Below are 27541 nucleotides of genomic sequence, written 5' to 3'. Positions count from 1 at the left end.
GTCTTCATCACAAAACGCCCACACGTAAGTCTTCCCAGCCTGCCATATCAGGCAGCCACTGCTGAGGAAGTGCTCTGGAATAAACCTCAGAGAGAGAATAAATCACCTCTCATGCCATGCTCCCTCCAGGTGAGGACTGAGGTCATTGCAAGAGGCATAACAAACAGTTGACACAGTGTACCAAACTAATAGATTCTATAAGGAAAACTAAATGGAAAATTCTTCTTGAGTGCTAGGCACCTCTGGCTGAAGAGACAGTGGAGCCTCTGTTATTGTAGATGTAGTTGAATCAGTAATACTTGTTCATTCATTTCTTTTTCATTTCACAAAAATGCCTCTTTTAACCAAAGAGGTAAGGGAATATTATCGAGGGCAATTTTTCATGCTCACATAGATTATATTCTGGGACACCTTGCTTTTCTAAACAGCCCCATTTCTGTTTTTTTTTCCTCTCAGCAATGTATTCAATTCTCTTTCAGCAGCATGAATTCATCTGGAAAGCTATAACAATCAATTAAGTAAATGAGAAAATAGAATGCTTGTAATTATGATAATCGAGCTATATATGAAACCCACCCTCTTAGGTCTACTACCCACACATCTTTAAGCAATATATTAATTAAGCTTTGGGTAATTGTTACAATTAGAATCAAGCTTTTATCATTTAAAAAAATCACTATGAGAGAGACAAATGAAATAGTTTAAAAATATACGCAGCTGTCGGTTTTTAATGCAATTCATTATCATAACTCTATTGTCATCTCCCTGGTTGCATGGAGACAATTCCAGGATGCTTTACTGATGTGACTTTTCATTGACAAGTGGAGGAATTTCATATGTAGCAGCTTCTTCAGATGTTTTCCTGTTTCTCTAAATCAGCGGTTGGCAAACTTTTCCTGTAAAGGACCAGATAATAAATATTTTAAGCTTGCAGGCCAACAGGCAAAGTTGAAGATACAGGAAAGTACAAATGTTGGCAGTTTCTGTATCGATGGGTTCAAAATATAATAAAATAATAATTAAGTACAATTTTGTTTTTTGCAATACACATCTACTAATGAGAAAAGCAGAATTCTTCCTGTTGGGATAATATTTTGCTTAGTCGGAATTCAACGTTAGTGTCTCCTATCTTTAAGTCATTGCAAATGTTCATTGTGAATCCATTCTTAGAAAGATGTGGTTCAGAGTGTGGTTTGCCAACCCCTGCTCCTGATCAGTGTTCTCAACTTTAAGGGGCAAGAAAATCACGTAAAGGGCTTGTTAAAATAGAACGCTGAGCCACACCCCCAAGTTTCTGGTGGAGCCTAAGAATTTGCGTTTCTAATAAATTCCCACTTGACACTGATGTTCCCCGTCTGAGACCATACTTTTAGAACACTGCTCTTGATGTCGGTCCTTTTAAAAAGTCACATTGAATACAAATCTATTTCATGTTTTCATCGTTCTACTCACGTTTCAGCTTACCTGATGGACTTCACCTTTTGAACTCCGAGGTACAGGGTTAGTAGATCCAAAGTTTAATATCCATTAAAAAGTGAAGACCTATTTAGCTAGATCAGATTGATAATGAAAGGAACTTTTGTCTCTTAAAGAGCTATTAGTCTCTTGCTTGCAAAGTGAGGCATCAGCAATCAGCATCTACTTGTCAGCTGTAAAGAATGCCTGAATAGCACTTTTCCAGTCCCATCAAACTTTTAAAAGAGTACGAAGTATTCCAAAGGATACATGTGGGTGAAACATAAGAATGACACTTTTGCCTTAGATTTGACATATCCTAGTTCACCATACATTATCAGTATAATGCTCTCTGGATTGGAATTTCTTGGCATGTTCACCCATAAAATTCAACACAGAGACTTTCATGAGGCTGCCAAAGGGCAAGGGAGATAATAGTTTCCTAAATCCTGGAGTAGCCCATAGTCTACTAAACCATGTCATCTCTGAGTTGACTGTTAAGTTGCCCTGGGCTCTTGCGGATGAGCTCCAAATGGTTTGAACTGTCACCTATACTGAGGTTATGGGGAAGGTTAATAATACGACAGAGCATCAGCTAATTTCAGTAATCACATCTCACCAAAGAGATCCTTTCAGAAAAGAGCCAAGTGGAAAATATGTTCTCCTTCTGTTTATTTGTCCCAGTGGTTTAAAAAATCAGCTTTAGGGAACCATAATCTTCCTCATGACAGATGGGCTTATACATTAGCATCGTGCTTTCAATCAACAGTTTACACTTCACGAGGAAGGTGAAGAAACTGAATGTAAAGACATTTTCAGCATCTATTTGTCATTTTTCAGTTTTATAACATTGATACAAAAAATAGTATTCTGGTTAGCAGCTTGACTGGCAACCCATGTAACCCTAAGTAGTACTACAAACCTGGAGAGTGCACTTTTACAGACAAGTACGGTGGATGAAATAGTATGTACAATTTTGACAAATAAATACATAAATACAATCATTCATATATAACAATATGCCTAAATTTCAATTATCATCAAGCGTTTCTAGTAAATTACTTCTTTCATTCACAAGTTACTCTGTTGCTTATAAAAACTATCTTCACCTTTACAGAAGAAATGACATAATCAATCCCCCCTAAACCCACATATTAGGAAAGGTAGAAAATGAATCCCAGATGCTTTATGTAAATATTCCATTGTCTTTTGATAGAAGAGCTTTGATTGAAAAAACTCCTTCCTTAGCTTCTCTGTAAAGAGTTTCTTTTCCCCATATCATATCACACAAAGGGGTTTTGTTCTTCTGAATTTATTCCAAATTGAAAATGACCTTCATTTTTTTATTCTGGTTATTTAAAAATACAATAAAAATACAATAATATATATTGAAACTGGCATTTGCTCCAATACAAGAGACACAAAGCCACGCAAACTAGTCACCAAAGATAAAAAGCTTTTTTTTTTCCCCCAAAATAAAACTTTAAATGAAAATTTAAGAGTACAGACATGAAGTATTGATACCTTTTGTTATCCAAGGCATAATGAACAAAACAGGCAGAGGGACAGTCAGCAGGTTTTTGTAAAAATTGTCTGAATGACTCCTGGTAAAATGCTATCCGAAACACTATTTTATGTCAAAGAAATGATAATCAATTAAAAAATGGCTTAACAAATCACTATTTGGCCAGTGTCATAAAATTAACAAAAGTAGAAAATTAGAGCTTTTTCCTCATCGCTTGACTTAAACGTTTTTGGAACATTCAAAAAACAAAGGGCAAACATGCTTTAGGCTATTGAAACACCGGACAAGTGGCCTTGCCTCACCAAGCTCCATGCAGAAGAAAATGTACATAGCAAGCCGCTTCTAGCAATACGTACAGCTGGGGAGAAGAAAAAAAATGCCTTGAAAAATATATACATATGGTCTTTGATGAATATTTATATGTTTGTCACATGGGTACTATCTAGCATAAAAAAGTTAGGAAATAGTTCTGTAAGACATGATTCTCTGATTTTTGCCCCTTTTAAAGATGAGGGCTCTATTCATAATTTACTCACACACAGACATATAAAACGACTCGCAGATGTACACATATGATGTTTATACTGTGCAATTCCTTGACACCGAAAGTGGCTCGACTGAGCATAAGGTAGACGCAAGATGTTGGTATGACACTGAGCCTTGACTCGACTACATGATTGACAGGCAAACCAAGTTCAAAGTCATGAGACTTTTCCAGCGATTGGAATGCACAGCAGTTGAGAGTTGGGGGTTGGAGGGTGGCTCACCTTATGCTGATCCATCTTTCTCCAGGATACCTAATGCTATTTTCTAATTTAACTCAGCAGTCCTGCTGACTTGAGATGACGACGTATTAAGGGAAGGAAAGGCCTATCTCCTATTGGGTTCTCTTGGGCTGGAGATAAGAGATCCAGTGTTTTCAAGATATAAGCCATGACTTCCATTCGTACATTTCATCTACTTGTTTGCTATCAACTCCTAGGGGGGCTTGCAAAGGTCAGGTTAAAAAAAAAAAAGGTACACTCTTTGAGTTGGGGAGCTTTCTCTGAGTGAAAACAGAAGTTTTCTAACGAATGGTAGAAGTGTGCAATGTGTGGGTTTGCTGAGTGTCTATTCTTCTTCTGCCAGAGGTGGACTAGCTCTACCAGGCCTCAAAGTTCTTACTGAGAATTCAGATCAAATGTTTCCTGAGATCTAAGTTGATGTGATACATTTTGCAAAGCGTGTGCTTCAATGACTGTAATATACCCCCAGCCAGAGGCTCCTCCCCAAAGAAAGGCAGCTGCCTTCCCTTTCAGCAGCCTGGGATATCAAGGCAATTCACGGAAGTAGTAACTTATTCATTGAAACCTGAAGAAATGACAGAGAAATGGAAACTTCTCCAAACACCTAACATATTGAAGGAAAAGTCAAAATCTTAGAAGAATCAGGTGCACTGATAGTTCATATCTGATCTGTATTTTGACAGATATTTTGTTAAGATGATGTTACTAGTGATGACCATCACTGTAATTATGTAATTATTTTAGCATTTAGCATAATGCATGATACACTGCATTATGTAGCACCTTTTAAACCAAGGATCCCAAAATACTTAGCAAATGTGATTTTCTCTCACAGCACCTGCGAGGTAGGTGTTTTTTCCAGCCGTTTTATAAATGAGCAAACGGAAGCACAGCAAAGTGAGGATGCCTGCTTAAGTGACCCACACGATGACAGCAATAGAACCTGAACCCAAGCTTCCCCACCCTTCCTTCCTATAAACCTCAATAACAGAGCTTGCAGAACACCCCCAAACAGCATTGCTGTTAGAGGCACTCGGATGTTTCAGATGTGAGAGAGATTACATCTATCAACAGCAGGGCTAAATCCTTCAGTAACATCGCTCCCTGTTCAAATAGTTTCTCATGTGCTTTGCAAAGGTACGGAAGGAGCATCTGACACTAGTGCCAAGCTTTTGTTAATTGTAACGCACACATAAATTTATATTTTTCTCCATGTGATATACTGTCCTTCTGGCCTCCTACCAACTTATTTCTATACATGTATCTGCCTGAGCCAGAAAGTGTGAAATGTATTTAGTGACATTGTATGGAGGGAAGCAGGTGAGATTACATTTGGCAAAATCTCCTTGGAGGTAATGTTTGTTCTGAAAGAGCAGGAAAAAAAAATTCTCCAGTTTATTTTGTTACGTAGCATTTTATATACATTCTACCCGCTGACCAGGTTTAATCCTTGGATGAGCAAGCAGAGTTGTCTTCCAAACATACAGAATATTTAATTCTCAAGTTTAAATTCCCATTTATTTAACTGCAGCCTCCCTGCCAGTCCTAAGTTCATTTCTTAGTGGAACTGCAAATACTGTACACATTACATGGCAATATATGTAGAAATTCAATGTAACAGCACACACAATATTAATAATCACATCCAGTGTGTCTCCCTGACTGTGCATTATTTCTGAATTGTTTTTGAAAAAGTGTTATTTACTTATTTACTTTTGTGGAGAGGATATGAAGACATTACCGTGAGTTCTAGTTTCCCAGAACCAGATTTTTATCTCAGATGCACAGTATGTAAATCCTAGCAGTTGTTAGGAAGTTGCTTTTTGAGATAAACGCAATACTTCAGGACCTGAGAATGAAATCTGGTGCTCTTAACGCATGTATTATTTCTATGAGCAGAGCTTAACACGCGTAAATCGGCAATCCAAGAAAGGAACTAGGAGTGGGAAGAAAAACACTTTTTACAAAACCCCTTCACCAGTTCATTTCCTCTGGTGACACCTGTAAAATACCTACACCCTAGGCCTCATTTCTTAAAAAAGAAAAGGAACGTATTTACATTGGTAAAAATCCTAACATCTGAGATGTTTCTTGCTTGACATGTCATTCCAGATTCTGTGCATTTCTTCTGGAGAGATCTGATGCACGGTGATAACTCGGCGATACCTACACAAACTGTAGGCCATTTTCCAGTGATTGAAGCCACTGTTCTGGAAAGGATGGATGCCCAGCTTTCGAAGACACAGTCCCACATATACATCTTCCAGGTGAAGCAGCCTGGTGTGGAGGGAGGTCTTGTAAATGAGTTCAGCCACATCAGCTGAAAAGATATAGCCGGTCCCCGAGCAGAAGGGTGGGTAGTTACTGTCGGGGTACAAATCCCTAGGCATATACCACTTACTGCGGACGTCTCGGATTGGCCCTCCGTTGATGACGTAGCCAGTAAAATACCTTCTTCTTGGCTTGGTGGACGGTTTTAGTAGTTTATAAATGAGGTTGTCCATGTTGACAAAAATGTCGCTGTCTGTTTTCATGACGTACTTGGCTTTTGAACAAAAAGTGGCCACCCACCTCATCCCCATTAAGGTTTTGAGGGTAAGGTTATGGTAGGAATCAATGAAGTCCTCCACGATAATGTCGTGAAAGATCTGGCTTTCTTGCTCCACCATCTGATTGAGAACGGGATCAGCGTTCTTGCCCAGGAGGAAGAGAGTGGCTATCTTGATCCCTTTAAAGTTGTTCTCATCCCCCCAGGTCTCTCGGATCGCCTGCCGGGCATCGAATTCTTTATGGGTGGTGCTGATGAGGATAACGAGGAAAGGAATGTTTTTCTCACACTTGTTGGGCTCATTTATAAGAAATTCAAAAGAATGGGGGTTTATAGGTCGAGTTCTTATGTTGCCAAAGGTGAAGTTTTTCCTGGCAACTGTTAGATGGCTGAATGGCTTGGAGCCAGTGTAGGAAGAAGTAGGGCGAGTGACACTCAAGTACCAGAGAGCGCTGGCCCAGCACACGACTGTCAAAACGTATAAACAGGAGACCTTTGAAGCCATTGTCTTGAGAGCACGTCTATTCCCAATATTGAAGAGTATGCCTTCTCGGCATTAGTTTCTTTTCATTTGGTAAAGGTAGCATATTACTAGTAAATCTTAAAGTTCGACAGAGAAGCGTGAGTACAGGACTGTCCATGGGTCTCAGTGGCCGTCTGGCACCTCTGTATTCACTCTACTTTTCTCCAAATCTGATACAAGGGTCCATGTCTCATAAATCTTCCTCTTAACTCTGCAAAATCAAAGTACAGTTGTCATTCAGATTTACTTAGTCATTTCACATCCTCAAATAAACATAATAAGGGTATAAGGATTACCCATGCTGATTAAAATAAACACAGGCATTCATTTCCATCAGTATTGACAACTCCCTGACACAAGCATTCTACCTTTCTTCCCTTGATAGGAGTTGTTTACAGATATTCATAGCTCCATGGTATCAGCAAATACATTATAAACTATAGATGAACCATGAAGGAAACTGAATATTCGTAATTTTAAAAAAGATTCCCCCTCTTCACAAGAGGCCTTCTTTGCAGTTAAATATCAATACTTTCTGATGCTAAAGTCTTCTTTCAACCAGGAAAATGTCACCCATGGCCTCATATCTTCCATTTTTCTCAAGTCTAAGTTTTGGTTTGCTTGATTCTGATGAAGTCATCAGTTCTCAACATCTCCTCGTTTTCTCTAGCCCCGTTCTTGAAAATGTGTCGATCACCACTGGAAAATCTTTGCTGAAATTGTCTTCCTTGGCTTTGACTTAGAAGTAATTCCCAACTTTTCTCACTTTTTTCCTTATTTTGGCTCTCACAAATGTTAGTTCCTCATTCTCAGTTTTCTGTAATGCTTCGTATGGAGAATATCCTTACCCCTCATGCATGGAGACCATGGCCCTGCTGTCCTTCAGAGAGTGGGCAGCATTCATTTTGGAGCTGATCTAAATGGTATCGCTTTTTGTGGTTTTCAGCAATTCACCCTTATGTTCCTTTGGTGAAATTATACTGTCCTCTTTTAATTCTTTTTACTTAGTTACACTTGCCTGTAAACATGGCAGGAGTATAATAAGGGAGACCATTGAGGTTGGGGGCCACAAATTCAACGGAGATGTGACAGAGCACTTTAACTGATGTTCAAATTAAAAAGTTGTCCTTCAGAACCGTAATCCTTTCTAGAACTTCTGCTGCTATCGTGTCAGTCAAAAATATATGCCAGGTTACGACAACCATTCATGTAAAAAATTATCTCTTCCTTCTTAGATCAAAATGTGCAAAATGTGTCTTGGAGGACACAGATAGCAGATAATGGATATCAGTTTCACCAAAGTCTGCTTTAAAGAAAACTATGCACTTAAATGTATACACTGCATTGAAAGAATTTAACTGGGATTACAGATTGAAAATCATGTTTCCAAGCACAATAGTCATAATGAAATGAAAAGACATGACGGGCAACAGCAGAGGTAATACACATCTTCTTGTCTAAGCCAAGCACTGACTGTGAATATATGATCCGTATGAGACCAGCCATAACTCAGCACAGTTATGGTTCTAACTAAATGAATATTAGAATGGCTTCAAGCAGCATGACTCTAGGCATAGTCAGGCCTTCATCCGACCCATATTAAGTACTCTCTAAATATAGGCTCCAGTATCCTTGGCCTTCTGGAGGGAATTTCTGCTCTAAAGATAAAAAGGATGTGCTGTGCAGCAAGCTTTGAAACTTTAAGCAGTAAGCCAAAGGAAGTGTGAGAAATCAGCAACAGAGAGTTTAGAAAAGGGTTTCTCACCTTGGGATACACAGACATCGACTCCATTTGAATGCCAAAGGGACGTGAGTGAGTCTCAAGATGGTACTAGAAACCAAACTTTCTCCACCATTGTCCTAGCCTAGGATCTGATTCTTATGAGCCTACCTTTATCATCATATAGCCCTTGTCACCTCTCACACTTTCCTACTAGACTGCGAGCCACCCATCACTGAACCGTGAAGGGGTTCCCCAAAAGCAGCACCTGGAAGAGGCTTCTACCAAGTTCTCTTCTGGAGCCACTAATCAGGCTATCAATCGGGGGTTAAGGGCGTGCTGCAACGTATTGGAAAAACAGAAACAGAACGCACACGCCTCCTCAAGGAACTCACAGTCTAGGAGGAAAGACGTCAAGTGAATGATTAAAACAGTGGGATAAACATTTTCATCATAAGGCTAATGGAGTACATAGGAGAGGTGGGCTGGTGGACAGGGCGTGGGAGAACTAGGGACGGTCCTGCAGACTGTGCAGAGTGCTTCTCCAAAGGGACCATTCTCCTAAATTGCAGTGTGAGTCCCACGCTCCATCCGCTCCCAGAGTCTAACAATGAGGTTGCCTTGGGAACAATGCCATGGAAAGTTCATAGAAGTTATCTCAGCTGAATCTTCAAGGACATCTAGGAATTATCGGGATGAGGGTCGGGCATTCCAGGCAGAGGGACCAGCATATGCAAAGGCATAACATGAGAGAGCCTAGTGTGTGCCAGGGCTGTAGAGTAAAGGAAGAAGACAGGGCGATGGGGTGGTGGCTGTGGAGACAGGCAGGGGGCAGATGGTGAGTGGTGCTCAGAAACTATTCTTAGCGAGGAGCTGGTTACCCATCTTTGCAAACTAAAGGGCGTAAGGGAGGATTCTACCTTCCCCAAATCCTGTCCACTGATTTTCAATAGCAGTTCATTTTTCCATATTAAGGATATCTATCTCCCATAGCTCTGTGCCCCAGAAGAATAAGCAAAAATTTGTTTTATCTGATAACTTTCTGTATGGTTTTCCAGGAGAAGGGACTCCATAAACACAGGCAGCTGGGCAATTTAAAAAGAGCTAAAAGAGGGAGAAATATGAGAGGAACAGGTGAGAGCACGAATCAAGTATATGTATTTACAAACCCTTTTCACAGAAGAATGAGCATTCTTCCCTAGACAGCTAACAAACATGATACTTCTTACCATTGTTACTGTAGGTCTCATTTAAAAATGTGTATAGTGCACCAGGCACTGTGCTACGCGCTGTATTCAACGCCATGGATTTTACAGAGTTTCGTGCCTCACGGTTTTACAAGGGAGATATTTTCTCCATTTTACAGATGAGAGAATGGAAACTTAGAGATAATAAGTAGCTTGTTCAAGATCACACAACAGGTGAGTGACCAGGTAAGTAATCATCCCAAGTTTCCTAAGGCCTGTTAGGACAACAGGCAAAATCTTGCATGAGAAAGCCCAGGGTGGAAGGGATTATCTCAGGCTGCTAGTCTCCCAGGATCCGTAGGTTTATTTTCTTAGATGTGTGTCCACTGCTTGAATTTTTTTCTAGTTTTTGGTTTGCTACCCACCGCACTACACCAATTCTGAAGGGATCCTTGGTCATCAAAAAATGATGATTTGCAAAGAGCACATTAAAGCCTGAAGATGCTGGGGGTGGGGGAGAGCTTTAGAAATTGAAATGGTTCAGAAACACTGCAGTTCCCTTTCTCTGAAGTCCTGCAAAACACACACACACACACACACACACAGTCACACACAGTCACACACTGAAAGAATCACTCTCTCTATTGACTTATTTTTCAGACGAGAACAAAAGTAGGCACAGTGTTACATCTTGGTCACCAATAAAAGAGAGGATTTGAAATGGGAACAGGAACCAGGCAGAATCTGAAGAGCGGCCAAGGATAATGTGGACCCGCAGCACGGGGTGCTCAGAAACGTCCTTTTTGCTCACAACCAAACAAACTTCTCAGGTGGCCAAACAAGCACAAAAATAGACCTCTGGACCAGAAACAGTAACATAAGTCAAGACAGGAGAGAGCAGCTTGGTGCATTTAATGCTAATGAGTAATTTCATATATGTTGGATTAAGTAGATGGTAATGGGCCAGATGTCCTTGTTTTACTCCTTGAGTAACTGGCTGTGTGGCTTTCTGTGCCTTAGCAGCCTTGGGTATAAAATAAGGGCAAAAGTAACATCTGCTTTACTTCCAAATACGTTAAACGTATTAATTGTCTGAATTTCCGGGGAAAGAGTGTAATACAGATAGATGGTATTAGGATACAAAGAGCAAGTTCTAATGGGGCGAGGGGATTCTGTCAGTCCATCAGTTCATGATTTGGGATCCAGGCACATACATTGATCAATCCTTCTAGATACATAGGATTGCTGTCAGTTTTTTGGGTTAGTGACTACACTGTACAGATTTTCTTGCTAGAGAACTCTATCTTCTTCCTGGAAAACTCAACGACAAAGGTGCACCGAAAATCTAAGAAAATTCATCAGCTGAAAAGTTCTGGGGAAGAAGCTGAGTGTCACACAGCAGAATTCTCCAGAGGGTTCGTTTAGTTTTACAAGATTGAAACAAAAAAACCCTGTTTAACAGACACGTTAATGTATCAGTAAAGTAGAAAGCGAAACACAAAACATTTGTTATTCCTTTTAGCAGCCCTACCACAACTGCAGACGCTGATGACACATTAACTTGTCATCCATTAAAGACAAATCCCTCCACACTCTTGCACTGTTGGTGGGAACATAATTGATACAGCCACTATGGAGAACAGTATGGAGGTTCCTTAAAAAACTGAAAATAGAACTACCACATGACCCAGCAATCCCACTACTGGGCGTATACCCTGAGAAAACCATAATTCAAAAAGAGTCATGTACCACAATGTTCATTGCAGCTCTATTTACAATAGCCAGGACATGGAAGCAACTTAAGTGTCCATCATCGGATGAATGGATAAAGAAGATGTGGCACATATAGACAATGGAATATTACTCAGCCATAAAAAGAAACGAAATTGAGATATTTGTAGTGAGGTGGATGGAGCTAGAGACTGTCATACAGAGTGAAGTAAGTCAGAAAGAGAAAAACAAATACCGTATGCTAACACATATATATGGAATCTAAGAAAAAAAAAAGGTCATGAAGAACCTAGGGCCAAGATGGGAATAAAGACACAGACCTACTAGAGAATGGACTTGAGGATATGGGGAGGGGGAAGGGTAAGCTGGGACAAAGTGAGAGAGTGGCATGGACATATATACACTAACAAACGTAGAATAGATAGCTAGTGGGAAGCAGCCACATAGCACAGGGAGATCAGCTCCGTGCTTTGTGACCACCTAGAGGGGTGGGACAGGGAGGGTGGGAGGGAGGGAGACGCAAGAGGGAAGAGATATGGGAACATATGTATATGTATAACTGATTCACTGTTATAAAGCAGAAACTAACACACCATTGTAAAGCAATTATACTGCAATAAACATGTTAAAAAAAAAAAAGAAAGAAACATTCAACTAGAATATTTAAAAGATTCCACCCACCCCCTCCACCCGGGGGCCTTATTGTATTGCAGATTACCTCATTCACAGAACACCTTCGGTAACCATGCACCTTCACCTTTCAGAAAGTTAATGGGGCAGAATTTTCAATTTGAGAAGCACATGTTTCTCCTAGAAATCGCATCCTGGATAGTCTTATTTTGAGTAATTTATTTTTTTAAAAAGCCCCCGAATCTGCTAAAAGTTCTGTTGTATAGCCAGAGGTCAGTCCCAAGAGCAAGTGGGTAGTGTCCCTTGGGTGACCTGTGCATAGTCTGGGTGCCAAGTTCATGTCCTTCTCCATCATAGTTCAAGCAGGCACAAGTCGACTCTGATTTCCTAAGCCTCGGTTACCACTGAGTTGGCTTGACAATTATATCAGCTGCCCTACACCCGCGGGCAAGGCTGCAGGGGCCCCAGCAAACGGCCTGTTTCCACTCTGGTGTCTCAAGGAATATAATAGCTTCTTCACTGGTTCATCAGAGATGCACTGAACACCTGTTGACGCCAGGCACTGTTCTACAAGCTGGTTAAGATGGATGGGGAGCTTACTTTCTAGGAGAGGGAGGCAGAAATTAAACACATGATAAATGAATGCAAAAATATGTTCACGTAGAGATAAGTGCCGGGATGTAAATAAAGTGAAGCAATGGAATGGAGACTGAACAGAGGTGGAACGGGGAGGGGCTACTTTTGGTAAATTGGTCTCTCTGAGGGGGTGACACTGGATCTGAGAATAGAAGGTCTTGCTAGTTCTGGTTCAGTCCTTGAGCCTTTCACTAAGTTTATGTTTCTCAGCTTGGATCTTTGGAATTAATGCTTCCTCAGGAGCATCTTTCTGGTTTTTGACCTCTGCCCCTCCCTCATTTTTTGGATTTTCTTGGCTTCATGTTACTCGGCTGTGGCCATTCTGCCCACTCCTGCAAATGCCCTCAGCTTCTAGATAGGTAGGTTATCGACTGTCTTAGTTTGCTACGGCTGCCATGACAAAGTAGCACAGAGCGGAAGCTTAAATGACATAAATGCATTGCTTCACAGTCCTAAAGGCTGGAAGTCTGAACAGATGTTGGCAGGGTTGGCTTCTTCTGAGGACTCTGAGGGAGAAATCTGTCCCATGACTCTCTCCTAGCTTCTGAGGGTTTGCTGGCCATCTCTGGTGCTCCCGGCTTGTGATACATCACCCAGATCTCTGCCTTCATCTTTCCTTGGCGTTCTCCCTGTATGTGTCTCTGTGTTGAAATTTCCCCTTTTATATAAGGACACCAGTCATATTAGATTAGGGCTCACTCCAATGACCTCATTTAAAAACGCTGCTTCCAAATAAGGTCACAGAAATTCTGAGGTACTGGGGCTGGGACTTCAGTGTATCTTTTCGGAGAGACATAATTCCACCTGTATCAACTACCTTCCTGGGTAGCAACAAAATGAAATACTTTGCTTGACAAGACTTCACTCCTCCACACATTTTATTTTCTTGATTTAAACAGGTAAATCCTTGGGTTTTGGTAAATTAACTTTGAAAGGATGAACAATTTGTAACTAGCATTCAAAGGAGGATGAGACACAAGTGTGAAACGGGACACAAAGTTTGATTTGCTTTTACATTAAAAAAACTAGTTCAGATTATTTTTTAAGATCATGTGAAGAATATGGGACAGTTTATTTATTTTATTTAAGCAGTCCTTTGTTCCTGCCACTTCTCTTTCCTTTGGGCCCCCCCTTAAAAACACTAATTAGTTGAGAAAGCTATGTCAGGGATGTGGCCAATTTTCCAAAAGGTTGGTGCCAACAGTTCTTGAAATACTGACTTGGTTTCCGGAGAATAAGGACAATTCTCCTGGTCAGCTCTAATTACCAGCATTTCTATTATTCTATTTCTATTAGAGCCAATTTTGAATATTCAGAGACCACATGGCACTAAAGAAATGGTCTTAACATTAAAATCCACATAGTAACTTTAAAACCATGGTGTAGAAACATAAACCAGTTGAAAAAAAGAGGAATGAAAAGAAGACAGAAATTCAGAAAGAGAGAGAGAAAGGACTAACTAAATACTAGTGCTTATGAAATGCTCCTGAAATGAATGAGAAGCTGGCTGTACAACCCATCGTGGTAGTGAGTAGGGTAAAAGAGATCCCTTCTGAAAAACGTTTTGATCTCAGATGGCTTTCCTCAGAGTTGGTCAATCAGTGAAATCAAAGAATCTTCATTCTGTGGGGAAATCCAGGAACTCAGGCTGCAGCAGAACTAATTGATAAACGAGCTCCAAAGGCCAGAGAGTCTACTCAGCTGCACTGATTTAGCGAATGGTTATCCTGATGCCATACTAGCTGCCTTCCTCTCGCTCTTGTAATTATGTTCTAAATAAGCACAGGAGAGGAAGAAATAAAGCACTGGTCCTTGAAGGCAGAATTTCATAAACCATTATATTATACAGCTTGCTAACTTATTATCTCTTCAAATCACAGAGGGCTGGCCTTTCTCTGAAGTAAGGCCTCTGTGGCTATGGAACGCACCATATACCCATGAAGTCGAAATCCCTGAATGCTCGTAGAAGTTAAGTGTTCTGACTCCTTTGCCTCAGAAAGACAAAGAACTAATCTGTTTTTTTAAAAAAAATTTAATTATGAAGTCTTTCAAAGAGACCCCATAATTGAACTTACCCAACAGATCATTTGCCACGAGGAAGCGGCAGAAAGCAAAAGGTAATATTCGTCATGACTTGGCAGTTGAAGTCATTTCCTTCTCAAATCTGGAAGAAATTATTTGAACCTTTCTTTCTTCAGTTCAGTATACCTTGAAATTTCTTGAAAAGGCCTTTATAAATCCCTGCATTCAGAAGAATGGGGCCAGCTTGAAAGAGGAGTGGTTGGGATGAGGATGCCTTTGTATGGGTTTAGGGCTCCTGCTATTCTGAAAGCTACATTCTATTTCACTGCAGAAAAAGAGCACTTCGAATTAGAAGGCAAGATTATAGCTTTCTTCAAATCAATGTGTTGTCCTAGTTCTAGAATTCAGGGAATTTTTAAACATTGCTAAAATCCTCTCAGGAAAAAATGAAAATGAGGAGATCTCATTATTTTAAATAAATCCTTGGCTTCCTTTCCAGCGATGGATATTGTGTCTTTTTCCCCGGACCGGGGCATGAACGCGTGTCCCCTGCATCGGCAGGCGGACTCTCAACCACTGCGCCACCAGGGAAGCCTGATATTGTGTCTTGACTGCCTTATATGAGGCATGTTTTTAAAGATGGGCAGAGCAATCACTTGTTCAATCATAGGAGCTTGGGAACCTGGTAATGTGGTCGGGCCTTGGATAAGGGCTTCTCTACTGGGAAAGGAAATGCCAGGATGTTTCATTACAGATTTGGAAGAGCATGGGAGGAAAGACATCCTGCTAATATAAACAGCAGCTGGGAGAATTTAAAAATGATGAGCCATGTGATACCAAAAAGAGTTTTCACTTGGCCCATTATTTTGGGGGAAAACTGATTAAAAATGGCTATTTTTAGAAACCAGAAAGATGTTAGTGTATTACTGTCTGAAATTTACAAAGTCTAAGGAGAGCTATTTCTTAGACAGCTCACCACAGAGAGATAATATTATTTTAGGTCAAATTTCAAAGAACGATGTAAGTACCATTTAGCAACTGATAACATATGGATGAGAATTTGCAATTTTTATTTTCTTTTCTCCCCCTTTTCTAATTTGAACGCCCCTTTATACAATATCACTTAATTGGAATATGTAATAGCCAAAAGTAATTTCACGTAGATGCTCTCAATGGAAATTATTCTGTAGGCAGTCAATCTTATGGCACTGGGAGAACTGGATTCAACTTCCTGATTTTAGTCATTGGTTCTGAACTCAGTGCCTCTCTCTGCCTTGTTTTCTCATCTATCAAATGAGAATGGTAACATCTGGACATACTTTGCAGGGTGAGTGTAAGGATCAAATTTCAAAAATTATTTGAAAGTAATTTGTAAGCTGAACACTGCAACATGAATTAGAAGTATCATCATGGTTAATATAAACACGATAAAGACAAATCCTGAGAGGATCACCTATAAAATGTATCCTGAGCAATGATCAGTCAATGCATCTTGAGTATGTAGTACAAAAGCAGTTTTCTTACTTGTCTGTTGCTCCAAAAAGCTTAGTATTTCCAGTTGAATGTTTTCATAAGAAATTTCAAGGTCATTTTATACTGTCTATATTAAAAAGGTCTTGCACTTTGGCCAAAAAAATGGGGGGTTTATGCAAGTTAGAGGAAACGTCATTATGAGTATTATTATGAGCACTAATGTGATGTAGAATTAAGTCTTCTCAAATAGGACTTAAGAATATGAAAAATCTACCAGATTTAAATAGCCCTTTGAGTAGCATTTACATAGCCATAATTAACATTCTATGGACACCAAGACAGCCTGAAATGGCTACGCCATGATTCTTTTACAGATGCTTAAGACAAAGCCAATACAAGATTCATGATGTTTTTTCTTCGTAGGATTGTCAAGGTTTTTAATAGAATCTATCAGAAATGTACTATTACGAAGTATCTCACCATGTCAACACTTAACTAAGAGACTTACTAGTTTTCACCATTAGAATTGGCTTTATGAATTGTTCTAGAAATGCACCCAAAGGAATGCCTGGGTGACAATGATGGTTTTGTTTGTCAGAGTAGCTTTTTAACCATGCCCTTTTGTTTCTGAAATCTCTGGTTTTGTACATAATTTTCTTAAATTACTACCTACTGGTCCATCAGATGGAAATGCGGCTGTTTGTTTCATTCTCATTCTCAGTCAACTGCATTGGTTCTTCCCCAGCCTTGCTCCCCACAAGTTGTTGACCAAACACTTGCTCAGCTTCATCCTCATCAGACACTACTTTGTGCCTGGGATTTGTTTTTGTTTTTTTTTTTTTGTAGTACGCGGGGCTCTCACTGTTGTGGCCTCTCCTGTTGCGGAGCACAGGCTCTGGGCACGCAGGCTCAGCGGTCATGGCTCACGGGCCCAGGCGCTCCGCGGCATGTGGGATCCTCCTGGACCGCGGCATGAACCCATGTCCCCTGCATCGGCAGGTGGACTCTCAACCACTGCGCCACCAGGGAAGCCCTGTGCCTGGGATTTCTATTTCTACACATTCCCTTCTGTTTACAACTTCCTTTTTGCTAAAGATTCTAATTTCTCCAATGGTTAGACACCCAGCCTGCCAATTTTCATTCTACTGCCGCCTTGAACTCTTCACCACAATCAACCTTACATAGCTCTTGAATCTGTTTGAGGCTACACTGGACTCCTCTAGATTGGATTCCACGGGCAGGGATTACACTATCAATCTCTCCCATGGGCTTTGGGTTCGATTCTCACTTGTGTGTCATTTCTCCATTTACTCTCCCCACTTCATTAATCCCCCACTGTTGCCTGTAATCTTTCTTCTTACTCCTGTGCCTTTAAATATTGTGGGGTAAGGTCTCATTATCAAAGAGACTGAGACAGTTTGTCTTCCGGACAAAGCCCAGGATTGACAAGTAGACAGGAAAAGATTCTACTTGTAGCTCTGCCGTGAAATCTCTTTGGAAATGTACTGCCATCGCCACGCCCCGCCCCCGCCAAATCTCTCTTGGTTTAAAAATTGCATTAATCCTCACTGATCAGAAATTCTGCCACTGGTCCATGTACTCTCAACCCCCTCAGTGAAGGTCTCTTCTAGATTCGGTGTTTGCAGCCTCTCTATTCCCACTGGCTCCTCTTTTGTCTTTAGAAGTGCTTATCTGCCCTTGCTTAGAAAAATGACAGGAGTAACAACAAACCCTTCTCCTGACCCTGGCCTCACAGTCAATTAGCATGGTATTTTTCTCCTTCATTTCATAACCGGAGCCTCTAAATGAGTGCTCTTTCCTGCTTTTCTTCATTTCCTCACCTACTTAACTTGCAATTTATCAGCATGCTACGTGATGCCCTCCCTGCCCTCAGCTGCTTCTGATACACTTGGTCCCTCTCTTCTTTCAACTCTTACCTAGGATTCCTTCCTACTCACGTTTCTCTGCTCATCTTTTTCACGGTCCCCTGTGTTCTCTTCTCTTCATCCCTCCTCTGCCTGCTCTTTACACTCTCCAAACCAGTACTCGGCCCTCGTTCCAGTCTCATCAGCACGGGGAGCTCATTCTTTTGAGAAAAGGCTTCCGCTGTCAACTTTCCAACAGCGTTCACTGGAAAGATGGAAGAGAGACCAAGAAACTTTACATCTCTTCCCATTTTCAGCACCCTGTTCTCTCTCTCAGACAGGGTATAAATGTCAACTTGTACCAAAGCAGGGAGACATTTGCCTTCCTCCTGCTTTTTGCTTTCTTTTCCCCTTGTAGACAATATATTTCAGAACACGTGTCCGAGTCCAATTTCTTAAACAGGGAAGTCTGCATCACAGACAAACTCAACAGACATATAGGGCAGGTTTTATTAATGACAACAGAAAGTAAAAAATGATTCTGTGCTTTCTGTTCACCTACATATATGAGAGGTTTTACTTTTCATTATATTTGAGATGTCAGGCTGTTTCTGAAACCGTGAAAATGTTGTAAAGTCCTATTCAGAGCGTGTTTTTACTTGGCCCATTAGAGATGACTTTCCATGAAATTCTGAGGCTATTTTTTGTTTAAGGACTGCATTTTAACAGTCATTTTTCAGTAAGTCACAGACAGATAGTACAGGTGACTTTTCTAAGAGATTTCAAGCTATTTGCTTTCCTTTTCCCTGATTATATAATTTGAAAACCCATCAGACAGTTTTAAAGTTTTGCAGAAGTAGAATTTAGGAAAGGTCTTTAAGTATAATTGGAAACAGGTCAGTTGTGAAAGGAACTAGTCTTGGAAAAAAATCTCACTTGCCATTCTACATTATATTTCTTCAGTCAAAACTGTAACCATTTTCATGACTGGGTAGATTATCATGGCACACCATTATTAAGATTTTTTAAATCATAATTATTTTGAAATAATATTTTAAATAGTAGTTTCTATTTAATCATTGCTTACTATTTGCTAGGACTATATAAAGTGCTTTAACAAATAATATTTGTTCATACAGTTTACATACTTAGAAGACACACCATTGCTTTCCCTGCCTCTACTCACATCTGTGATGTTCTCTATAGTTTACATAAAATCTTGCTAACAATTATAAGAAATAGGCATCCTTGTTCCCATTTTACAGAAGAGGAAACAGACCCAAAGAGATTAAGCAACTTGCTCCACCAGCATCTTATAGCTAGTGAGTGAGTAAACCTGGATTTAAACACAAGTCTGTTAAACTGTAATGTGTGGGTCCACACAGTATATTCAGCATTTCACTTTTTACATGGTAGTCAGATTTTAAAAGTGTGTGTTTCTTATTTCCTTTAATAAACAATTATCCATGGAGTAATGTGAGAAATAGGGAAAACTGACTCACAGCTGCTGCAAATATTACCGTGGCTTTAAGGGTCTTTCTGGCCCTGAGATCCTTAGTTACATAACGTAGATGTGTAGTTATCATTTTTAAATGAGAACTGGAGAAAGGATGAAGGACTCATCCCCATTTACAAGGCTACTCCCTTCACCATATTTAGATATGTAGAAAACCAAACCAATAATGATGCTTGGAGCACATGCAATTCTATGTCAAAAGGAACAGTTGCTCTTAAGGGATATTTTAATTAAGCTCTGAAGGCCAGATGAGCTACTCATCCCTGCCATAATGAAGCACTCATTTTTATCTTGTGGAGACTGTAAGACTTGGCATCTGAGGCTCTGTCACTTACTAGCTATGTGTCTGTAATCAAGTAAATTCTCCACTTACAGCAAATTCGGTAGATTAGCTAACTGATTTCCTATTCTAATCCCCCTTTAGCTTTTCTTCCAGGAAATAGGCCAGTTGTAAAAGAAGCTGAAGTCCAGACTAAATTTCCCAGGTCCCTTTACAACTAGGATAAAGGCATATGACCTAATTTCCACCAATCAGAAGCCTCTGGGCAAGATAAAGATGCAGGAGTGAGCAACGGAAGGTGGCAGCGGCTTTCTGGTTATTTGGATTGACTGGAGAGCACATGGAGTGCCAAAGGTATCTGGTTCTTCTGGAACTGCTGTGATGAAATTTCCAGCCTCCAAATGTGAACATCGTAGGGGTGAATAGAGGCAGTGGAAGCAATGAGGCATCCTCTAAAAGAGCTCCAAATAATTGTCAGGCACTGTTTAGGCTGTATTGTTCATGACGCTGCTGTCTGGCTGGTTAGTAACCAAACCTGGGTCTTGCCATCCCAGAGATTCCATGAACTACCTAATACCCTTTGACAAGTTCCTTTCTCAACCTGGGAGAGTGGATACTATTGTTTGTAACTAAGAACCCCAAGCATACACCATTCTACTTCTTTAAGGATAAGATGAGATGGTAATCTACTTTTTAGGCTGGTTGTGAGGTACATGGTAAGCTTTAAAATGGCACATAGGGGCTTCCCTGGTGGTGCAGTGGTTAAGAATCTGCCTGCCAATGCAGGGGACACGGGTTCGATCCCTGGTCCAGGAAGATCCCACATGCCGCGGAGCAACTAAGCCCATGAGCCACAACTACTGAGCCTGCGCTCTAGAGCCCATGAGCCACAACTACTGAGCCCGCGTGCCACAATTACTGAAGCCCATGTGCCCTAGAGCCCGTGCTCTGCAACAAGAGAAGCCACCGCAATGAGAAGCCCGTTCACCTCAACGAAGAGTAGCCCCTGCTCGCCACAACTAGAGAAAGCCCGCGCACAGCAATGAAGACCCAATGCAGCCATAAATAAATAAATAAATAAATAAATAATTGAATAAGATGTTTTAAAAAATAAAATAAAATGGCATAGAAATTTTAATTTTTGTTATTATTAATTGCTGGCCACTTAAGCTTTGCTGGAGAGAACTACCAACCACCACAAAATAAATAAATAAGTTCCTGCTATACTCACCTTGGAAAATGCTGCATAATATTGCCCATGTGAGATGCAGCCTTTTGAATTAAGGATTAAATTTGAAAACTCTATTATTCTCTCTCCGTGCTATCTAAGAATGTATAGCATATGTCTTTGGACTAGATGTCACTTGGCCCATTTGTTGTGATCTTGCTTAGGGCAAAATACCCTGTATGACAACTGATTATTTCTTTCGGGGAACTGTTGTGCCCCTTTCTCCAAGATGAATTCACTGAAAACCACACAGCCTTCATTTAAAAACAGGACTCCAAAAATATACTCTCAAAAATTGCTGAAAATTCATTTGGTTCTTTGTAATGTGTTAATTTTACTTATATAAATATACATGGCATCGTACATGTACCCACTCTTGAGCCTGGAGACATGCTGACAACTTATTCGCTGTTCTTTTTTTTGGTCCTCAAAAGGACCATTATAGTTTTATTTGCACGTATTTACTCATTATATTTGACAATCCCATGATTAAAATTTATAAATGTTACATTAAATATACAAACTGAAATGAAAATCCCCTACTTTAAAGGAGTTTATAGTTATAGTAACTATAATCTAGAAGAAATAAGAAATAATTAGTTATGCCACTATAACTGAAACAGTTTATTATTGATGAGGATGACTGGGTTAAATTCACGGAAGAGACAACACGACTTAGATTAAAAATTTTTTTTAAATGAAATCTCAATAGGAGAAAAATTGGTTGTCGGGGAGAGACATTCAATGATAAAATGAAAATACTTGCAAAGAAACAAAGGTGTTAAATTGTTTGATTTATTTGGAGAATTGGGAGCTGTCCAGTATAGCAAATTCTTGGATTCATGACAGAGTGTAGTTAAAATTAAGAATGCAGAGGGAGTCCTTGCTCATGAGTATATTTCCTCTCCACCATACCTTTTTATCATTTCTTCATCTTCAATATACTTTCATAACTTTACCATTGATTGTATTTTAGGTTGACTGTTTCTTTATGTCATATGGAAAAACCCCTCAATCCATAGGCTAGTTTCCTCAACTGCTTTTTTTTTTTTTTTTTTTTGCGGTACGCGGGCCTCTCACTGTTGTGGCCTCTCCCGTTGCGGAGCACAGACTCCGGACGCACAGGCCCATCGGCCATGGCTCACGGGCCCGGCCGCTCCGCGGCACGTGGGATCCTCCCAGACCGGGGCACAAACCCGTGTCCCCTGCATCAGCAGGCGGACTCTCAACCACTGCGCCACCAGAGAAGCCCCTCCTCAACTACTTTTTAACTGCATCTCTTTGATAAACTGTAACTTCTGTAAGGGCAAAGATTTTATCTGGCTTTATCACTGTTTTATTACTCTCATTATTATGTCTATCTTTATCACTATGTCTAAGCCTAACAGCATAGTGCGAGAAATACTGTAGTTAATAAATAAATAATTGCTGAGTAAATGGCTTCTAGATAGCCATAAACAGCAATCCATCATCCAACAGTAGCATCAACAAGAGCCCTTTGCTGAGATATCATAGATAAGTGGGCCATATTCTACAGCAAGTATTTATGTGATGTGCTGGAAAGATACACCAGAAGGTGCTTTTTGTAGTCTGGGTGTATAACTTTTCCTATGCCGGGCCCTTTTCACAATGCTATTCAAGGCAAATTTTTGCCTCTGATTTAATTCCTGAATTCGTGACTTAGTTATAATGATTCTAGATTAAAAATACATTTTCTGGATGAAAGATAAAGTTTCCGTAGGTGACAATAAAACTCACATACACACAGTATCGCAGCGTTAATAAGAAGAGAAATTCAGGAAACACAGAATTTGCAGCTTTTCTGGGTGAATATTTTTCAAAGTTTTTCACGAGTTGTCAACTGTCACATCCTTGAATTATTATTTCCTGAATGTCTTTCTGAACCGATTTTTAATAAATTATCTGGCTTGCTGTTGTGGTGGGTCACTTGTGATCACATCCATCTTGTCCAGTTACAGCGGTAATATGTGTAAACTGGATCTCTAAGGAGTGATAAAGTGATGCAAATAGTGCTTTTCACCTTGGGTTACCATAGCCACAGTCATTATTTGCACCAGCTTCTGTGCTGTGTTCTATGAAATCCCCTAACAAGATGCTTCACCTCATGTCACATCCAAACTACTGATAAGAATACATTCATTGAAAAGTTTGGAACTGACATCATTTCACTGCCAAAATTGCCCTTCCAAAAAATTATCTTCAGAGCTATTGTTAGGTTGATTTTAATATGCTTGCAAATTCTTTATTTATAGAGACCATATGTTGCCGGATTCAAGAGGATAATTTGCATCCTGGGTAATAGGAATGGGGTGAAGAATAACCCTCTAATAACTGGAAAGTTTTCAAGGCATGAAGCACATGCAACAGCAATCATGGGCTCCGTGGTTCCCTGGGCATAGGTCAGTCCCAGAAAACTAGTAGAGAAGTGTTCATGCTTCTGGGTCTCTGGGGAGCTCTAGGGCATGGTTTCTGTGGCAGTTGTCAGAAATCAAGATTATTATTTATTTTCCACTTGGGTCAGAGAGCTAATAAGCAAATAAGTAAATTCCCAATAGGAGTAACATTCTTCTAAGAGGAAGGAGGAGGTTTTTCAAAGTGCTGTCTTATAGGCAGAGTGATTCCAGCATCCTTATTATTTTGAGTTGTGAGATGCTGAAGGGTGGGAACACTGGGTTAAATGAGATTCTTCAGATTTACTCACTGCAGGATGGCTCAGAGCCTTTACTATGATCCTTTCCTTTGGGAATCTCAATACACAGATATAACAAGGCTCACTGAATTCTGTTATTACCAGGAGCTTCTCGGGAACACAGTCTGGGATGCTGTGGCCTATTGGAAAGTTTAGATGCTCCATAACTTCCCTTTTGGAATTATGAATGACTATCACCACTTTTTTGTTATAGTATCTCTTGTTGCTTAAAAAAAAAGGTCTAAAAAAAGGCAGACTGGTCACAGCCCTTTGGCTACTTCATGGGGTGAACATAATCCTATTAGAGTATCTATTTTAAAAAACTTCTTGTTAGCCTAGTGCCTTATTACTCTTAATTTTCTTAACTTTTCTCTTTCTAACAGTGTATTTTAAGGCCCTCTTGCTTTGGAGAAGGCTTTTGTTTTAGTAGTACACAAAGGATGCATACTCAAGACAGAAAATGCAGAGGATCAAAATAAACAAAAAGAAGAAAATAAAATCACCCATAATCCTATCAAGCAGATATGAGCACTGTTGACAAGTAGATGTAGATCTTTTATTTGCATTTTAGATATTTTCATTTATAAATATAGGAACACGTTGTGTGGACTTTTTTTTTTTTTTTTTTTTGCAGTACACGGGCCTCTCACTGTTGTGCCCTCTCCCGTTGCGGAGCACGGGCTCCAGACACGCAGGCTCAGCAGCCATGGCTCACGGGCCCAGCCGCTCTGCGGCATGTAGGATCTTCCCGGACCGGGGCACGAACCCGTGTCCCCTGCATCGGCAGGCGGACTCTCAACCACTGCGCCACCAGGGAAGCCCGATGTGGACATTTTAATATGCTTTTTTTCCACTTAGCAAGCAGGATCAACACTTTTGCATGCTATTAGCTACTCTCACGCCACTTCATTTTCAATCACTGCCATATTTCACTTATGTAATCATTCTTCCACTGTTGGATGTTTAGTCTTAACAGGCTTCCTGCTCTTCCCAAGTTTACTCTGTTAGCATTCTCAGAGATTTCAGTGATGTGAATATCAGAACAGATGACAGTGTTCTCGGTTCTATAAAGCCTTGTCCTAGAAACTTCACGTCTCAGTTGCTGTATCAGAGAACAAAGGCACTGACAATGACCTGCCACCTGGAGTCCCTGAAATTATACTCTTGGTGCTACAGATGGTGATAAGGCCCCAGCCCGACTCATCAATCTGCAGCTACAACTTATTCCCAGGCCACTAATACTTCAGACGGACAATGCAAGCAACTTATGGGTCAAATCCACAGAAGGGCACTAAGTTAACCCTTCTGGCTCCTGGGATGTGGACAGTATGGGATGTGGGGATCTTTAGGATGGCAGCATGAGACAGTTCCCTGTTTTGTTTGAAGTCTTCCAGGCTATTTATCTCAGAGCTTGACCTGGAATGAATGCCCACATCACTTACATCAAAGATAATTCCTTCAGCACCATAGGAACAGTTATGAAAAGGCCGATAACATCATAGCCCAGTAGTCTCTTCAATGAGCCAACTCCAGTAATGAGCGTCAAGTGCTAAGAATTCATATCTGTAGGCTGACCACAGAAGTTCTTCCTGGCGTTGACAGGCATGACGTGAGGGAGGCTGGTGGGCTGGATTTCGCTGGTCTAAATGGAACTCTTACTCCATGCATGTTATTTTAGGATGAGACCTTGATTGCCTCTCATCCTTGTTTCCTTAACTGTGAAGCACCTTGAAGTAGTCTTTCATACAAAGGAGGTCAAATTGGACTGGAACTATCTTGGCTCTCTCTACAAGTCAAATGTTTATGAAAATTTGCAGCTACAAACTTTTAGTATTTAATTCCCAGGATTTTGGATTTTGTCAGTAATTTTGAAAAACATTTGTTAAGGGATTTGTACCAGGAGGCAGTATTGTGAAGTGTTCAAACTATAGACAGTATATTGAGATAACCTGAGTTCAAATTCTGCCATTTACTAGCTGTATCACCGTTCTGCAATCATCTCCTCAGCTGGAATACAGGAAAAGTGTGTCTATTTCAGATTCATGAAAATTAAATGAAATAAATATCCGGAAAGCACTCAATATCCATCTTGCACACAGAGATGCTTCATAAATACTATTATGATTAGTTTTAATATTGAATGAAAATTATAAATATATTTAAATATTTTAATACAACTTATTATCAATAAGGATGCTATTATTAATTGTCTCTACTATGTGTGAGTGCTGTGCTTGTTCCTGGGGGTAAAAGGTTGATTAACATACTTTCCTCTAAGGAGTTGAAGTCTAGAGAGTAGTCACCTGCAGTTTATTTCAATATAGTGCTGTAAGTGATGAAATAAATGGTATACAAGTACGTATGAGATGTGGAGATGCATTGCTCAGTGTAGATGGATATAGGGGAGACTTAGTGGAGCCACATGGCATGGGCAGTGGAATTTTACTTGCAGGGCATCAGCATGAGTTACTGAAATGCTGTGGTTGCTGCTTCCCTCTGGTGCTTTCAACCTGAGCTTAAATCAAAAGAACTGAAGAAACCTCAAGTGTTTTTGTTTTGTTTTGTTTTAACGATTGGCTTTTACTGTCTTACAGAAGGTGTGAGAAAACAAGTCCCTGCTATTCTCTGTACAAAATAACTTTTGAAATATCATATATCTTTATATAGCCTAGTACAGGGAATACATTTTAATTCATTTGGGTTTTTTTTCAGCTTCTTTAATATGTACACCAAACCACATTCTAGTCAAGTGTTTAAAAACCTAGACCAAATCAAGGTAATAGTTTCTGGTGTTTAATTATTTGATTTATTTTATTTTTGGCTGTGTTGGGTCTTCATTGCTGCGTGCGGGCTCTTCTCTGGTTGCGGCGAGCAGGGGCTACTCTTTGTTGCGGTGCGCGGGCTTTCATTGCGGTGGCTCCTCTTACTGTAGAGCACGGGCTCTAGGTGCGCGGGCTCAGTAGTTGTGGCGCACGGGCTCAGTTGCTCTGCAGCATGTGGGATCCTCCCGGACCAGGGCTCGAACCCGTGTCCCCTGCATTGGCAAGCGGACTCTCAACCACTGCGCCACCAGGGAAGCCTGGTTTCTGGTGTTTAATTAAGCAAAAACAAGCCAACCACCCCCCCCGCCCCCTACAAAAGACAGTTATATTTTAAAGGAAACATTAGGGTAGGGAAAATTACTTAAATACATTAGCCTTTCATCCTTATTTCCTGTGGTTTCCCTTATTTTTCCTTCTCCCTGAGATACTCTCTTGGCAGCAAATACAGAATCTCAAGATCTGTACTACTGTAGACATTTGGATTTCTTGTGTCTTTGTCGGGGCATTTTACTTTCCTAATTAGGAACGGGGCTTCAAGTGGCTACTGGCTAAAAATCAAGCCTGATGTAGCTTCTCACCCACTATTAGGAAAAGGGGGAGGCTGGAACGGGCCTTTGGTCCTCATTAGATGCCTGATACATTTTATTTGTACATTTGCAGAAGCGGCTCAGCGAGTGTGGCAGCGCCACTGTGGCCAGATTTGCTAATTGGAGAATGTGAGAGAGTAGCCATATAATCTCAGGGTCTCCGGGGAATTTGCCAAACTGGAAGTTTAATCCCATCGTTGTGTTTCTTATCCTAAAGGCATAGAAAGACACTATCTCCAATTTTTGGTCTCCCTTCAGACACCAATGTGGCTTACAACGATCAAATGTCAGATGCGGA

At 40.3% G+C, this 27541-nt stretch overlaps 2 protein-coding genes across 2 annotated transcripts in view; both read right to left on the bottom strand.

The window, feature by feature from the left end:
• Positions 1–5616: 5616 nt before the first annotated feature.
• Positions 5617–7096, bottom strand: B3GALT1 (beta-1,3-galactosyltransferase 1). The gene has a single exon (XM_079925351.1). It carries the CDS (start codon positions 6816–6818, stop codon positions 5838–5840), a length of 981 nt encoding a protein of 326 aa, XP_079781477.1. The 5' UTR covers positions 6819–7096; the 3' UTR covers positions 5617–5837.
• Positions 7021–27541, bottom strand: part of LOC307187808 (uncharacterized protein) — a gene marked incomplete at its 5' end in the record, with an annotated part of 610289 nt that continues 589768 nt past the window's right edge. The window contains one exon of the mRNA XM_079924344.1: positions 7021–7047. The remainder of the gene's footprint in view (positions 7048–27541) is intronic.

This window comes from Stenella coeruleoalba (assembly GCF_951394435.1).
Source record: "Stenella coeruleoalba genome assembly, chromosome: 6".
NCBI lineage: Eukaryota > Metazoa > Chordata > Mammalia > Artiodactyla > Delphinidae > Stenella > Stenella coeruleoalba.
Note: the sequence above shows the minus strand (reverse complement) of the source record. Positions and strands in the feature narration are given on the sequence as shown.

Coding starts and splice junctions, on each gene's coding strand:
- B3GALT1 (XM_079925351.1), bottom strand. CDS start 6,818: ATGGCTTCAAAGGTCTCCTGTTTATACGTTTTGACAGTCGTGTGCTGG.